This window comes from Phasianus colchicus, chromosome 13 (assembly GCF_987193195.1).
Source record: "Phasianus colchicus chromosome 13, bPhaCol1.hap1.1, whole genome shotgun sequence".
Classification (NCBI taxonomy): Eukaryota; Metazoa; Chordata; class Aves; order Galliformes; family Phasianidae; genus Phasianus; species Phasianus colchicus.
This window is the reverse complement of record NC_143448.1, coordinates 6,945,523-6,959,185: the sequence shown is the minus strand read 5'-3', so window position 1 is coordinate 6,959,185 and position 13,663 is coordinate 6,945,523. Positions and strand designations below refer to the sequence as shown.

General features: G+C 41.6%; 2 protein-coding genes and 1 non-coding gene across 4 annotated transcripts in view; 2 read left to right on the top strand and 1 right to left on the bottom strand.

The window, feature by feature from the left end:
- ZNF423 (zinc finger protein 423) overlaps nt 1-7,660 on the bottom strand; it is a 232,567-nt gene extending 224,907 nt beyond the window's left edge. The window contains exons 1-2 of one of the 2 annotated variants that reach the window (XM_090149949.1): nt 6,723-7,660; nt 103-165 (exon numbers count right to left, since the gene is read on the bottom strand). The gene's annotated coding sequence lies outside the window, so the exon portion shown is untranslated. The remainder of the gene's footprint in view (nt 1-102; nt 166-6,722) is intronic. The other variant, XM_090149950.1, reaches the window with a different exon arrangement.
- Nucleotides 7,661-7,765: 105 nt separating this feature from the next.
- CNEP1R1 (CTD nuclear envelope phosphatase 1 regulatory subunit 1) lies at nt 7,766-13,622 on the top strand. The gene is made up of 6 exons (XM_031615006.2): nt 7,766-7,913; nt 9,462-9,533; nt 11,424-11,497; nt 11,803-11,912; nt 12,047-12,101; nt 12,361-13,622. Exons 1-6 carry the CDS (start codon nt 7,889-7,891, stop codon nt 12,400-12,402), a joined length of 378 nt encoding a protein of 125 aa, XP_031470866.1. The 5' UTR covers nt 7,766-7,888; the 3' UTR covers nt 12,403-13,622.
- Nucleotides 8,594-8,673, top strand: LOC149916130 (small nucleolar RNA SNORD36). Its single transcript, XR_016470930.1, has one exon. It is a non-coding gene; the product is annotated as a small nucleolar RNA SNORD36 (small nucleolar RNA).
- Nucleotides 13,623-13,663: the final 41 nt, after the last annotated feature.

Sequence of the window (13,663 nt, the reverse complement as noted above, 5' to 3'; positions counted from 1 at the left end):
AATACTAAAATTAATATAAATTTCTACTACAGCGCTACAAATAATTTTCTATCAAATACTTAGGATGTTCACAAAACAAAGGAAGTACTGAGAGTTTCTTACCTATTCAGATCTTCAAAATCCTTTGAATAATCATCTTGGGAGGACGAATGACTTCTGACACGGCTGGTAAGGATTTACAGTAAAAGAAATAAGAAAATGAATTAGATATGTGTCACCAGAAAACTCTTTTAAAAACTAAAATAATCCAAAATATTAAGCTATGATAAAAAACACACAATAGACTTTCAAAATTCATTCCTTAAAAATTATATACTTTCAAAATGAACACAAGTGGTGTACTATTACTCCTTTGCCTCTCTTTAATTAAATGGCTTCAGGGAAAAGTGAATAGGTCTTGTTTCTCTAATCTACTGAATGCCTCATGATACACTATGACAAAGTTCAGTGAGCTCCTCCTAATGTTTTTTAATGAAAGTCTAAAAAATATATTGACATCACATCAATCATTACAAAAGAATGCAATCCCAATGGGATGTTTAAAGCCAGAATTCTGCTTACACAAGATCCTTCTAAAGCTTTTGCTTCATTTCTTTTCCCTTGAGTAAAGAGGTACTGAACAGTTTACATTTGGAAGCTCCTTCATCAGCAACCTGAGGGATCATATTTCCCTCTATTTGCTTCCCAAAATAAGATGTGGCACTTGTACATCATTTATATGCTCTAAATTAAGCATGCTTTTGGAATTACAGTATCTAAGCTGGATCTTACGCTGCATTATTAACTTGCCATAAGACCTCAACTCAAGTACATACTTGCCTGTACTACGAGATGTTGTCCACAAGCACAACTTCACACAGAAAAAAGTAACAGTCATGTCTTTCTGCTTTTTCCTCTTTTTATATTTCCATAGCATAATTGTGAGAATTCTCCAAAACAGAACTATGTTGTGTTCTATTTGTACTAACTGTTGGACTTCCCAAAGATCCCATGTTCTAGGATAAGTGATGTACAGAAAGTGATGTAAAACATGATCTAATGCAAGTATTAACACAAGCAAATACGGCAGGGAAGGGGTGTTGTCACGTTTTTGTTTGTTTGTTTGTTTTAAAGAAGGCCTGATAGCCTAACTGAGCACAAATAATTCAAGGGAAAGAATCCATTTAGCTTCTAGGAACATTATATTTTTATTGAAAGATGATTGACTGAAAGCCTCTAGAGAAATTATCTCCTACTTCTCTGGAATAACTGCAATACAACAGAAAAAAGCAATGAAAGCCCTTACCAGAGAAATCATGTAATTTCTGAATACGCTCTTTTGGAAGCAGGTAAAGAGCAATGTGAGAGACAATGAACGATAACCAGACTTGAGTGGGTTTGGTCATTTTGTTTGTTTTTATTAAAGAGTATCTGTGCTTGGAATGAATCTATTTTGCAAAAGTGGTATCAAATATTAAGAGTACAGGACAAGCAGATGGCCAAATACAACCAACCCTCAAAGCAGCTGCTGCAAATAGGATCTCAGGTTGAAGAAAAGTATGTCCAATGGTTGGGAAACAGTAAGAAATACAGCATGTCCTGGCAAAGCCACAGAGTATATGGCCCATATTTTCAGAAGTTAACAAACTTCTTACTCCTGAGTAAAGCTATAAGCAGAGGAGCTCAAGGGATTGACCGGGTGCCAACCTTCCGGATGCTGTCAGCCATATGAATATGGTTGTAAAAACACCAGTACCTGTCCAGTGATGCTCCACATCCATCACAGCTGCTGTTTGCACCTCTGGGCTATGCTACTCAGTGGCAGCTGCCAACCAAGCAGGGAGATGGGGACACACCTACAGATGGAGAATTATCAGGCAGGCAGGAACAGTGGTCTCACCTCCTCTCTTGGTCAACCAAGAGCAAGAACATAGAACTTCAGTATTCAAAAGGTAAGAAACAAGTTTTGCTTTCAGCTTCAGACCTTCACTTTGACAAGAATGAGTTGGTTTTCCTATGAGTCTTTATTATGGGGTAATATCTTTGTCACAATTCTAATATTTTTAAACAAACTACCCTTATTCTTATTCACTTTTCAAAGTTGAAAGTCAGTAAGAACACAACTCTGCTACTCAGCATTATCCTATGAGGAAAGACATTCAAAGAGCTAAGGTACCCCTCAAAAAAGGAAAAAGCAGATAAATAGATGGCTTTCCTGTTAGCTGACTTCTGGGCATTGTTTTTTGCTTATTTGTTTTAGAAAACCAAACACAAAACTGGGAGATCACAAGGTGAGAAAACAGTATTTGGGAATTATTAAATGAGGAGGATTAGGAATTGAAAAATTGAATAAATACGATTCAAGACTGAACAGACATTCTGTCATGGTACAAAAACATGACAAAAAAGGCTTCGTGAAGCTGCTGAGGGAACTTTGTTTAATCTGATATCATATTCCTAATATCCAAAGATTCACTATTTCATATACATCTTCATATCATCAATTCTGTTACGTATTTACTCCAGAACATATGGAATACACCTGGATCTATGTCTGAACTGAAAGTCAAGAAAGTATGGGGATTAAATAATATTGAAGACAAACAGCAAAGAAAAGACAGCATGGCTTACTAAAACACTGTGCTAATTACAGAGCGGTTCTTGCACATCATGCTTTTAAGCTACTTTATGCGTTAAGAGAAATGATAAAAGTTATCTTGGATGTAAGGGGCCTTCTCTCTGAAACACCATAGGAGATGGGAAAGGAAGTTGTACTACTGCCCTAAGTACCCAGAAGTTCTTATGTACTTCTGGGTACTTAGGGCAGTAGTACAACTTCCTTTCTCACTCATTTCTGTTCCAGAAAAAGAAGTTGTAATAGCTTTATAGAGAACTGCAATTCAGGCACTGTTTAGCATCTCAAGCCAAAGCTTCCCATGTTCAAGTCTCAAACTATAATTCTAAGAATGAAAAATGAGTCTTCTATTATATCACGGCATAAATTACATTTTGTAGAGAATCCTGTGATTTTGCTCAGATGTCCAACCAAAAGGCTTCCTCTTTTCTACTGAAGCTGCTGCAAATTGACAAAGTTGTTCTTCCAGGATAAACTTCAGAAGGTAATGAAGACTAAAATTATTCTGATGAGAATTTTTTTGTTGACTAAGCCAAGAAATTCTGAATATGGATTTTCTAATAAAAATATAGTTCTCTCTATATATAACACTTCTCATAGAAAATGGGATTGAATGAAGGATAAGGAGACAATTTTATGGTAAGATTTTAAGCTCCCAAAAATATAATTAAAAAAGGAATATAAAGCATATAAACAATATCCTCATATCTAAGTGTAAGTTAGGATAACAATTACCAAGGTTGGGAGATATTTCCTGCAATAAATTCATGTATAAAAATACCAGATCAGTACATTCAAAAACATTGTGTTAACATAGTATCTCTGAAATAACGTGATGCCTCAAGAGGGATGGATTGTTTGAGAAACATAAGCAGGAGAAGAGATTGCATAGAGGAAAATGTGCAGAACAAGGCTGGAAATGCAAGCAAAGTAAGAAACAAGTGACCCATCCTAATTATCTCTGATAGCAGATGCTGCTAACAGATGCTCTCACATTGTGCTGAAAGTACAGCTGTAAAACCAGAAATAGATATGAAAGATGCTAAGCTCAAAGATGTATCCCCTGCATCTCAAAAAGAGATACCTCAGACATCACTCTAGGCTGACAAAGCACATCTCTCCCAGTCACCTCTGCACTATGAAGTAATTCAAATGTATACTCACTCCTTTTGCAGTTAATTTTAAGGCTTTACAGATGTTGTCAGAAAGAGATATCAAGAATTACTAACAGATGTACTAACCCCGAGTAACAGTTCATTCAAGTTATAACTCTAGTGTGATGACAATTACTTTCTTGACTCTCATTTATGTTAGCTAGTCTCCAATCAATGGAATTGTAAAGAAAAAAAAAAGTGAAAGCTAGTTGGAAAAAGAAAAAACAGCAATAAAAGCATTTGAACTGTTCAAGTTCTTTATTACAAATAAAAGTATTATAATTGAGTAAGGGGTGTGAACCTCATTGCTCTTGAAACTTCTTCCCTCCCATAGATTTAGTTTGTGTGCCACAAATCATGAAAATTATGAATAAAAACAGTTGTAAAATGTCTGTATCTGTTCAGAAATCAACCTAATAGGTAGAGGAAGATAAAAGAGATCAGCAGGAGAGCTGCACATCGACAAACACATGGGACTATAAATAACTGCATATTACAACTTCCTGATGCTTTCAGGACGCTAGAAATCTCCACGGGCAACGTAACTGTACTAAAAGCAGCCCAGTTTTATGCACGTTTAATTTTGTACATCTACTTCCTTCTAACTCAGCCAACTCGACTACTCAATTCATTCAGATAGTGAAGTTTAATTTTTCTGAAGTGCAATTCGTCTCAGAGTCTCTTCAACCAAAAGTCAACACAAGAGCTTATCTTTCTTTCTTTCTTGTAGTCTTGTATAAAGCCATTTCTAAAACAATAATATTTTTTTTTTGTGATGAAACTTAAGAACAATGACAGCAAAACGACCACAAATCATATTTTCACAACAACCTTAACATCCATAGAAAATTCTATAAAAATGAAAAGAAACCACCTTGAAACTGTTTCAGGTAGTTACAGCACCTTTTGCCATCAGTAGGCTCTTAGATTTGACCCCCGGAAATTTTGATCCATGATGACATTTTGATTTCTAGGAAAAACATACTACGTTGATTTCTATTCCAAAACAAACAGGGCAAGTATTCTTGAAGCACCTCCAGAATACTTAAGCAAAGGAGAACTAGGTGCTTGAAAATGAGATTTTAAAACACATTCAGCACAGCTTATACATTAAACAGGCTCCCTAAACTGGGCAGCCGACGATGCCTCTGAATCCAGCGTGCATTGGATTCTTTTTTTTTTTTTTTTTTTTGAAGCAAGAGTAAAGATGGTATTTGTAGCCTAACCCTTTCTCCCAGAGCTAAGCACCCACACTATCATATTTGTTTATATCAAAACAAAACAATCAGTCTGTCAGGACTCTGCATTTCCAGCGCTATTTACAAAGGCAGTGCAAGTTTTCTAAATCTCAGTGTGCTTCACCTTTGAAACCCAAGCGTTGCTACAGGTGACAAGCTTCTGAAGTTGAAACAGTCACACCTACAGCAGGTAACAAATCATGAGAGACAGCAGGGATGGAAGGTGTATGTTTTAGTACTCAGGAGCGCCCTGACTCATTCAGGTTTTCAAGCATCTCAAAACAAAGACAAGAATCTCCTTGAAATAGCTACCACAGAAAATGCATAAACAATATTCTATTAACAGAATAAAGTCTCCTTTCCCCATTGTAAAAAAGCAGTGCTGCAGTTGCTTATAATAAGCTCCTAATTACTACATCCCAATTGTCTGCAGTTACTCTCTTACATCTGCTTGAACTTTTCTTTGGAATCTGTGGGAAGAGCCAAAAAGACAAATTCTACAGCAGATTAATTCTTTATTACTGATAGAATCACTCTCCAGTGCAATTGTTACTATACTTTCCTCGTCCTTTATTTCAGATTCTTCCAATAACTTCAGAAGCTCAGTCCTACAGACCAACAGCCAGTCCTGCTTGCCCACTCATATAAATGTTATTATAAGCAGAACAGATGGGAGCAGCACAGTGTCAGCTATCACTACAGAATGCACCACAGAGAAGCATTTGCATGCATAAGCATTACACATTTTTTTCCTCATGCACTCAATACCTATTGCCATCAGCATCCAGGACAGAGAACAATGGAATGGCTAAGGTTGAAGGGGATTTTAAAGACCATTCAGTTCCAATCCCCTGCCACAGGTAGGGCTGCTGGCCACTAGATCAAGCTGCCCAGGGTCCCCATCCAGCCTGGCCCTGAATGCCTCCAGGAACAAGTCTTCCACAACCTCTCTGGATAACGTGTTCCAGGGCCTCACCACCTCCTGAGTAAAAAATTTATTCCTAATTCTAACCTAAAACTCCCCTCTTATAGTCTAAAGCCATTCCCCCTTGTCCTATCATTATAGACCATGTAAAAAGCCAGCCCCCCCTTCCTCCTTCTAAACTCCCTTCAAGTACTGGAAGGCCACAGTCTCCCCAGAGCCTTCTCTTCTTCAAGCTAAACAATCCCAACTGCCTCAATGTTTCATGTTAGGAGAGGTGCTCCAGCCCTCTGATCATCTCCATGGCCCTCCTCTAGACCCACTCCAACAGCTTCACATCCTTCCTGTACTGCGGGTCCCCAGGCTGGACACAGTACTTCAAAGGGCCTCACAAGGGGACAATCACCTCCCTTGCCTGCTGCCACTCCTTTTTTGATGCAGTCCAGGATACAGTTGGCCTTCCAGGCTGCAAGTGCACGCTGCCGGCTCATGTCCAGCTTTTCATCCATCAGGACCCCAATAGAGGGAAACAAGGCCAGAGATCTGGTGGCTTTCACAGAGAACATACAAACTCAGTTTATCTGCAGCTGTGCAAACCAACTGAAAAAGCAGCCTTTGTATTAATGTCCGGCCCGGGCAGCCTGACACCAGCAGCTTGCCCGGCTGCCTCCAGCACCTTCACAGCTGCACATTTTGCAACAGGGAAACCGTGTTCCCCAGCTCAGGTTTTAATAGCAGGAGCCTTCCAAGAAAAAGAAAGCAATTTGTGTTTTACAAACAAAAGCGCAGCTTACCAAAGATAGCTTGTCTTTAATCAAATCAAGCTGCTTTTATCTGACGACCAACTTTCCAAGCAAAACAAACCGACGAACAGCGAAACACGGGAGGCGGCGTTACGCCGTACGGACGGCTCGGCTCGGCGCGGCGGAGCTGCAAGGCAGCAGCTGGGCGGCAGGTGGCACCAGCGGGAGCGGAGCGCAGGGCATCGGCACGGAGCTCGGCGGCTGAAAGCTGGCGGTAACGCGCAGCCCCGGGACGGGTCGCCAATCGCGGCGTTTAAACTTGAAAAGCTCTTATCTCGGGAAATTTTAACTCAGTTACCGCAGCATCCCGGGAGGCAGCGGTACGGACCTAGCGACCGTGACTGCGGATCTCGGTACTACAAAACAGACCTACTAAAATAATAAAATAGCGCCGCGAGCACCACGTACCGCTCAGACAGCGCACACGGCCCGCCGCCGTCCCCACACGGCGCTGCGATGCGGCCCCAAGCCGGTAGGCGGGGCCGGAGCAGCGCGGCGGCGGACGCTGTGCTGAGGGACAGCCGCTGTGGGGGCGGCCCGCCGAGGCGCAGTTGTGCTGAGGGACGGCGCTGCTGAAGGCGGCCCCGCTGACGGACGGTTCTGCTGAGGGCGGCGGGAAGCGCGCGCCGAGGGGAGCGGGGGAGCGAGAGCGCGGGGCGCCCCCCCAGGCTGCTGCCGCGCGCCTCACAGAGCGGCTCCATCGGCTCTTTTATTTCTCATGAGCAGGGCACTACGTTTTGTGGCTGCACTCAGAAAACCGAGGGCCTGAGCCAATCCCCCGAGCCCAGCCACTGTCTGTGAGTGAAGTTTAATGAGTCTCGCGCCAAAGCCTCAGCAACCACCGCCACGTGAGGCACAACCATCAACTCCCTCACACGCACACACAGCCCCACGCAGCGTTTCGCACATCGCCCGCCCTCCTAATGACCCACACACGGCCAAACCACGTCCCTTGCCTCCCCGGGAACCAATGAGAACAGCGCTTGCTGAGGAGGGCGTCGGGAGTGGGAGGCTGTCCAATAAGGCGCGGCGTTGTTCTGGGGGTGTGGCCGAGCGCCGCGCGGGGCGGGGCGGGCCTGGTCTGCCGGTGGCAGGGGTGTGAGGTGGGAGCAGGGCCGGGCTGTCGGTAGTTGCCTTTCGCCCTGCGCCCGCCCGCTATGAACTCACTGGAGCAGGCGGAGGGTGAGTACGGCAACGCTGATCCTCGGCGCTCGGTTCTGGGCGTAGGGTGGGTCTGCGGCCCTTCCCCAGCCGCCCTTGGCGCTGCTGGGCTTAGCGGACCCCGTAAGTAGGCCCTGCTCGGGAGCGGCGGCGGCTGAGCGGCTCGGGGCGCGTTGGGCTCGCTGAAAGCCGCGCGCGCTGCCCGGCCTTCGCCTTGCTGCGCCGCTGGAAGTCAGGGCTTTGTATCCGCTGAGCTGCAGCAGTGCGAGGATGCCAGTAAGCGGCCGTCGGGCGATGTGGCCCCACTTGGGAGCTGCTCTTACGGCACGGGCCACCGAGATAAGCTTGTCCCTATGCCTGTGGGATGCTCTTTCTAAAGCTCTTGCTGACAGCACGCTTGGAGCAGGACTCCTGCGATGCCCTCCGTGCTGCAGTGCCTGGTGCAGGGCTCGGTGCCCCGCTCCTTAGCTGTAATTGCCGGGCTGGCTGTAGCTGTTGGCATCAATTAGCGCGGTTAGCAGTTCTGTGGCCACAGACGGGGCGCTGTCATCTGCCGTGAACTCGCTGCTTCTTGGGAATAGTTTGAAGTTAGAAAAGTGCATTAGCAATGATTATAATACCTGTTCTTTTCTCCTTATAATCCAATTGCTCTATGATAGGTTAAGTAACTTAGCAATAGCTTCAAGTTGGAGGAAAGGACTTTCAGGGTGATGTTAACTGAAACACTTCAGCTGAAAAATGGTGTGTTTGTTATTAAAAAGCTTTTTAACTCTGGGTGGAATTCTAGCTTTGACTGAATGTTGTCAAATATTGACCTTGTTGAACAGAGGATTGAATCTAACAGGCGGGGTGAAACAGCTCCTTGACAAGTGGTGGTTGGTGAGGATTTTACACAAATTAGGAACATGAACTTGAAGTGCTGTTCATCTCTTAACAACAATTTAAATGGAAAGATCTTGAGAAAACAATGACAATAAGGTGAAGCATCTATTTAGAGGGGGGGAAAAAAAGAATTGTATTAAGATTAGTGAATTAGTGTTTGCTATGTATCTCTATGTGTCTGTATCTCTCTGTATGACATATAGCATTAAGTGTTCTACAAAATAATGTCATCAGAGCTATGCTGAAACGTAGCTGAACAGCTGGCAAATAGCCAACCCCTTTTTTTTTTCCATTGCTATCTCAGTAGTAGAATCTAAAGGCTTCTTGATATAATTAATCTCTAAAATACATTATCTATTTGTGTGTGAAGGGGCTGTTTAAGCTACTCTAAATCTAGGTATTCTTAAAGCTGTTTAAAATACTTTGAGTTCTTAACCATTTCTGTTTTCTGTAAGTAGGAATGTTTCTTGTGTTTAATGTAACGGCATCGTTACACTTTTCATCTGGAGTTGGGTGGAGTTACTCTGAATGCTTTTTATCATCCATGTGATGAATGCATTTGTTTTCTTCTGCCTGTTTAAGAAAGAGGTGTGTGCTGGGGAAAAAAGCAAATTCCTTTAATCTTTTACATCACAATATGACTAAGCAGATGAAGATCTAATTACACTTACAATGTATCTTCCTCAGATCTCAAAGCTTTTGAAAGAAGGCTAACTGAATATATTGCGTGTTTGCAACCAGCTACAGGACGTTGGAGAAGTAAGTTTGATGTTCCAAAGGATAAACTCGATTCTCTTTTATATGCTTTTTAGATTTACTGGTGTGAAACTTTGATTTATGTTTGCCCACACAACAATCTCTACTTAATGATCTTTTTACAGTTTCTGCAGTGTGCATGCACTTCCATGCTCTGCTGCAGGGCAGTAATGTGTTAGTGCAAGTTAAAGCATAATACTTGCCTGGTTGTTATTCAGAAGCAATGTCCTGGGTCCCATTGAGCATTCCCACCGCTGTTGAACACAAATTTGACAAATAAAAACTGTATGAATTAAAAGAACAAGTTTGTATCTGGTATGCAGAATGGCTTGAGTAGTTGGGTATAGTCCAGTATATATGTTTTTAAAGCCAACACTGCCAGATGTCAAGATAGAATGAGGTCAAGGCTGAGTTATTCTTCAGAGCTGAGACATTAATGTGTTGTAGTTTTTTTTTTTTCTGTTTTGTTTTTGCTTGTTGCTGGGCTGCTTTTTGTTGTTCTGCTTTTTTGCTTGTTTCCTGAAAGCTCTTATTGCCCAGCCAGACACCTCAGGTTCTGGAATCAAACAAGACTAGGTTAGATAGTCCTTCAAAATGAGGGTGAAGAAATTGTAGCAGTGAGTCCTGAAGCAGAAAGAATTAAGAGCAGAATATATTTTCATCTGTTCTAACAGGAAAGCTTGAGGAGGGAAGCAGAATGTACCCTATGCGTGCTGCCAATTTTCAGATCAGTAGTCCATGGTGGAAATAGGCTGCTGTTTGCTTCAAAGATTCTGCTGAGGTTTCCATACTGAGAAACTATTTTGTTAGTTTTGTAATTCATATGTAAGAGAGACTTTTTACTGTATGATGAGGGTATTTATTTCAGTGCTACGTTTTTTGTCCTTTTACCCCAGAAAAGAAGTACTCATACAGAAAAGAAGTATATGCTTTAGGTAGATCTCTTCCAACCTTCTTTTAAAAATTAACTTGTTACTGTTTTTGTGTTGTTTTGTGTTTTAACTTTTTATTATCAGTATGGAATGTGCAACTCTAGGTTGTGTCTTTGTGTGTTGTTTTTTGTTCTCTTTATTTATTTTTTTATCATGGTAAAGTATATTTGCATCCATCCAAGCATTACATTCAACAAAAATTACTCAGACCTGCAAGGCTGCCAGTGAAAGCCTCCGAGCTTTATGAATGTGCAATAGAACACAAGCTTTCTCTGCTTTGTTCCTTCTTTTTTTCATCACCTGCTGCTCTCCAGCCCTTTACAGTCTCTCAGTCTCATATTGCTATAGTTTGTGTTTAGCCTTTTTCATTTACAGTGAGTTGATCGTTCTTCTGAACCCATTCTGTATTTGTTTTGTTTCCTGTCTCCTGTTGTAGTTTGCTGGTACTTTTTTTTTTTTTCTTTTCTCTCCTTTCTGCATCCACTTTCCTTGCTAACTGTGTTGGTCGAGGTTGGAGGGGAGTATAATACAACTTAGTTGTGCCACTGAAACTGTTGGTGCTAATTCTTCAGGCTTTTTCCTACATAGAGGAGCCAGCAGGATGAAAGCTGAATACTGAATAGCTGGGACAACTCTTAACTGCAGTCTTCTAGCTCCTAGTTTTTCTAGCTGTGTTGTTTTAGAAAGTGTTGTTTCTTCAAAGCATTGGAATGCTTTTACTTGCAAGAAATTAAGTTTTTTGTACCTATACAGGAAACCTGTATGGAGTGTCTACTGTTAAAAACAGTAGAAGTTTGTTTACATATTTTCATTTCTACCTTCCAAGGGGAGGTTTTTCCTCCCTTAGATATGGGAGAAGAAATAAGTGCTTAAGAGCCTCTGTTGGGGGGGGGGGGAGGGAACAACTGCTTTTGATAGGGGTAAAATATGATACTCACATTCTTGTTCTTTCTTTTATCAGTGATTCTGATAGTGGTATCAGTCTGCACAGCAACCGGTGCTTGGAACTGGTTAATAGACCCAGAGACACAAAAGGTAAAGGTTGTGCTAGTCCTGTATGCAGTCTGCCTCATAGCCTGGTGTTGCAGTTAAGTGCTGTAGTATCTTGAAAGTCAAAAGGCTAAAGATTGTTCTCCCAAGGATCTCAGAGATCACTTCTGGCTTTCAAGCCATCTGGACTAGTTCTGTACTATGTCCTCGCACAATGGCAAAATACTGCCACTTAAGGTGTGTCTAAAGAATTGTCCACTAAGAGCAGTTTTTAATTCGGTGAACTGGACAGCAGCTTTCTGTCTGTGTGTAGCAAGTATATGCTAAAACTAATGAGATTTATTTCCTAGGTGTCGTTTTTCACATCACTTTGGAATCACCCGTTTTTCACAATTAGCTGTATTACTCTAATAGGCTTGTTCTTTGCTGGAATACATAAAAGAGTGGTGGCACCATCAATGTATCCTTTGATTGTGTTTTTTCAACTGAACTATTTTAGTCATTAGTTAGTGTATTGGTGTATGCTACTGCTGTGTCTTCAGTGAGCTGTTAGTGTACAAATGCTGGCTGCTTTCCTTGACACGGTGCACACAGTATAGCAGCTCGATGTCGAACTGTTTTGGCAGAATATAACATGTCCTGTGATGATGTAAGTGTTAGTGGTTCATTCTCTACACATTATTTTTTTTTTCAAGATGCAAATATTTCAGAAATAAATGTGAAAAGTATTGTATTTTTCTGAGCAGCACTTATATGCACCTTACGAAATTGTGTGGATGCATGCAAAACTGGAATGTAGGATATTTAGTGTTGTTTCATTTGTCATTTTGAACTTAGCCTGTGAAACTGAAGTGCAGTTAGGCTCAGCGTTCAAGGTCTTAACTTTTTCATTGTTTTCTGTCTTGCAGACTGGAAAACTAATTTTGAAACCTAGGCCTCATGTTCAATAAGGGCTGTCTTCCTTCAGTTTTTTCCACTGCCATGGAAACCAAAAATGACCTTTTTTTTTTTAAGGTAGTATGACAGCAAAAAAAACCCCCCACCACCAAACAGGACTGGTTGTCACTGCCTAGTAATGAAAGTCTTACACAGTTGACAGTGAAAGTGTGCAATATTACTTTCTTGACTATTTATCCAAATTCTTTGTTATCATATCAGTGCTTTTGCTACTTCTGATTACCTCTTTTCAGTATTAATGTCACTTTTTTACTTCAGCTAGAAGAGAACATCCAGGCAAAGTATGTGAATTGGTTATGGAGTTGAACTTGAAAACCAAACCTCATTTGTGTTGTGTATTTGTAAGCTGTTGTACATAGCAGAGTAACACCAGTGTTCAGGACAAAAATAATTGCTGTTTGAATTTTGTTGTCTCATGAACAGTATTGAAAAGAACACATGCCAATCCTGGGATGTTTTATTAGCACACTTACTCATTACAGCTGTCCTCATCTGGTTGCTGTTTCTGGAACTGGTTAAGAGGCTTGCAGAAATACTGTCTGTGCTGGAGAGAACTGGTCTTAATATTTAAGAACTATGTTGAGGATCGCGTTTGTCAAATTGCGTGTGTATATATGTACAGTGCACCAGCCACTTTCCTCGTGCTCACCTGTAGCTCATTGATCTGGTTCACAGCACTGCTATTTTAAGAAGACTTTAATCTTTTAAATATTGTCTTAAATATGCTTGCATCTTCCTGATTGTAAGACTGTACTGTATCTTGATTCACAAGACCACACTGAGTGGATTTTAGGCTGTGATTAGTCTGAATATGAAACTAGGATTGCAAATGTGTAACTTCAGATTTGTTGAAGAAAACAAACAGTGCCACAATACAATAACAACGTGTTATTCCAAGTGTTAAAAGCAGGGTGTGGATGTTACCTGCGTAACTTTCTGGATAGCTCAACCGGCAAGGAATTTTAAGAGCTGAAGTTGTTTCAGGTGCCTTTTAAATTCCCAAGCTCTCAGTTGACTAAAACTGCACAGCTGCTGCAGCTTCTGTAGACCTACCTGCGGGCTGGGCTGGTTGAGGCAGCCTATGGACAGACTGACCGTTAGGGCATCGACATCGGTCCTCTGCGATCCTTCCAGCAGTTCTTCCGCCCGTCCATCGTTTTTAACCGTTGTATATTTTGTAGGTAATGTGTATAAAATAAACGCTTTGTATAAACGGACGTTCTCTTCTTCGTACCGCGCAAGCGCAGATCTGGA

Bases quoted from the DNA above. Each gene is read 5' to 3' on its own strand.
- CNEP1R1 (XM_031615006.2), top strand. From the start codon at position 7,889: ATGAACTCACTGGAGCAGGCGGAGG. The intron at 7,914-9,461 runs GTGAGTACGGCA...TATCTTCCTCAG, and splicing joins CTCACTGGAGCAGGCGGAGG to ATCTCAAAGCTTTTGAAAGA. The intron at 11,498-11,802 runs GTAAAGGTTGTG...TTTATTTCCTAG, and splicing joins TAGACCCAGAGACACAAAAG to GTGTCGTTTTTCACATCACT.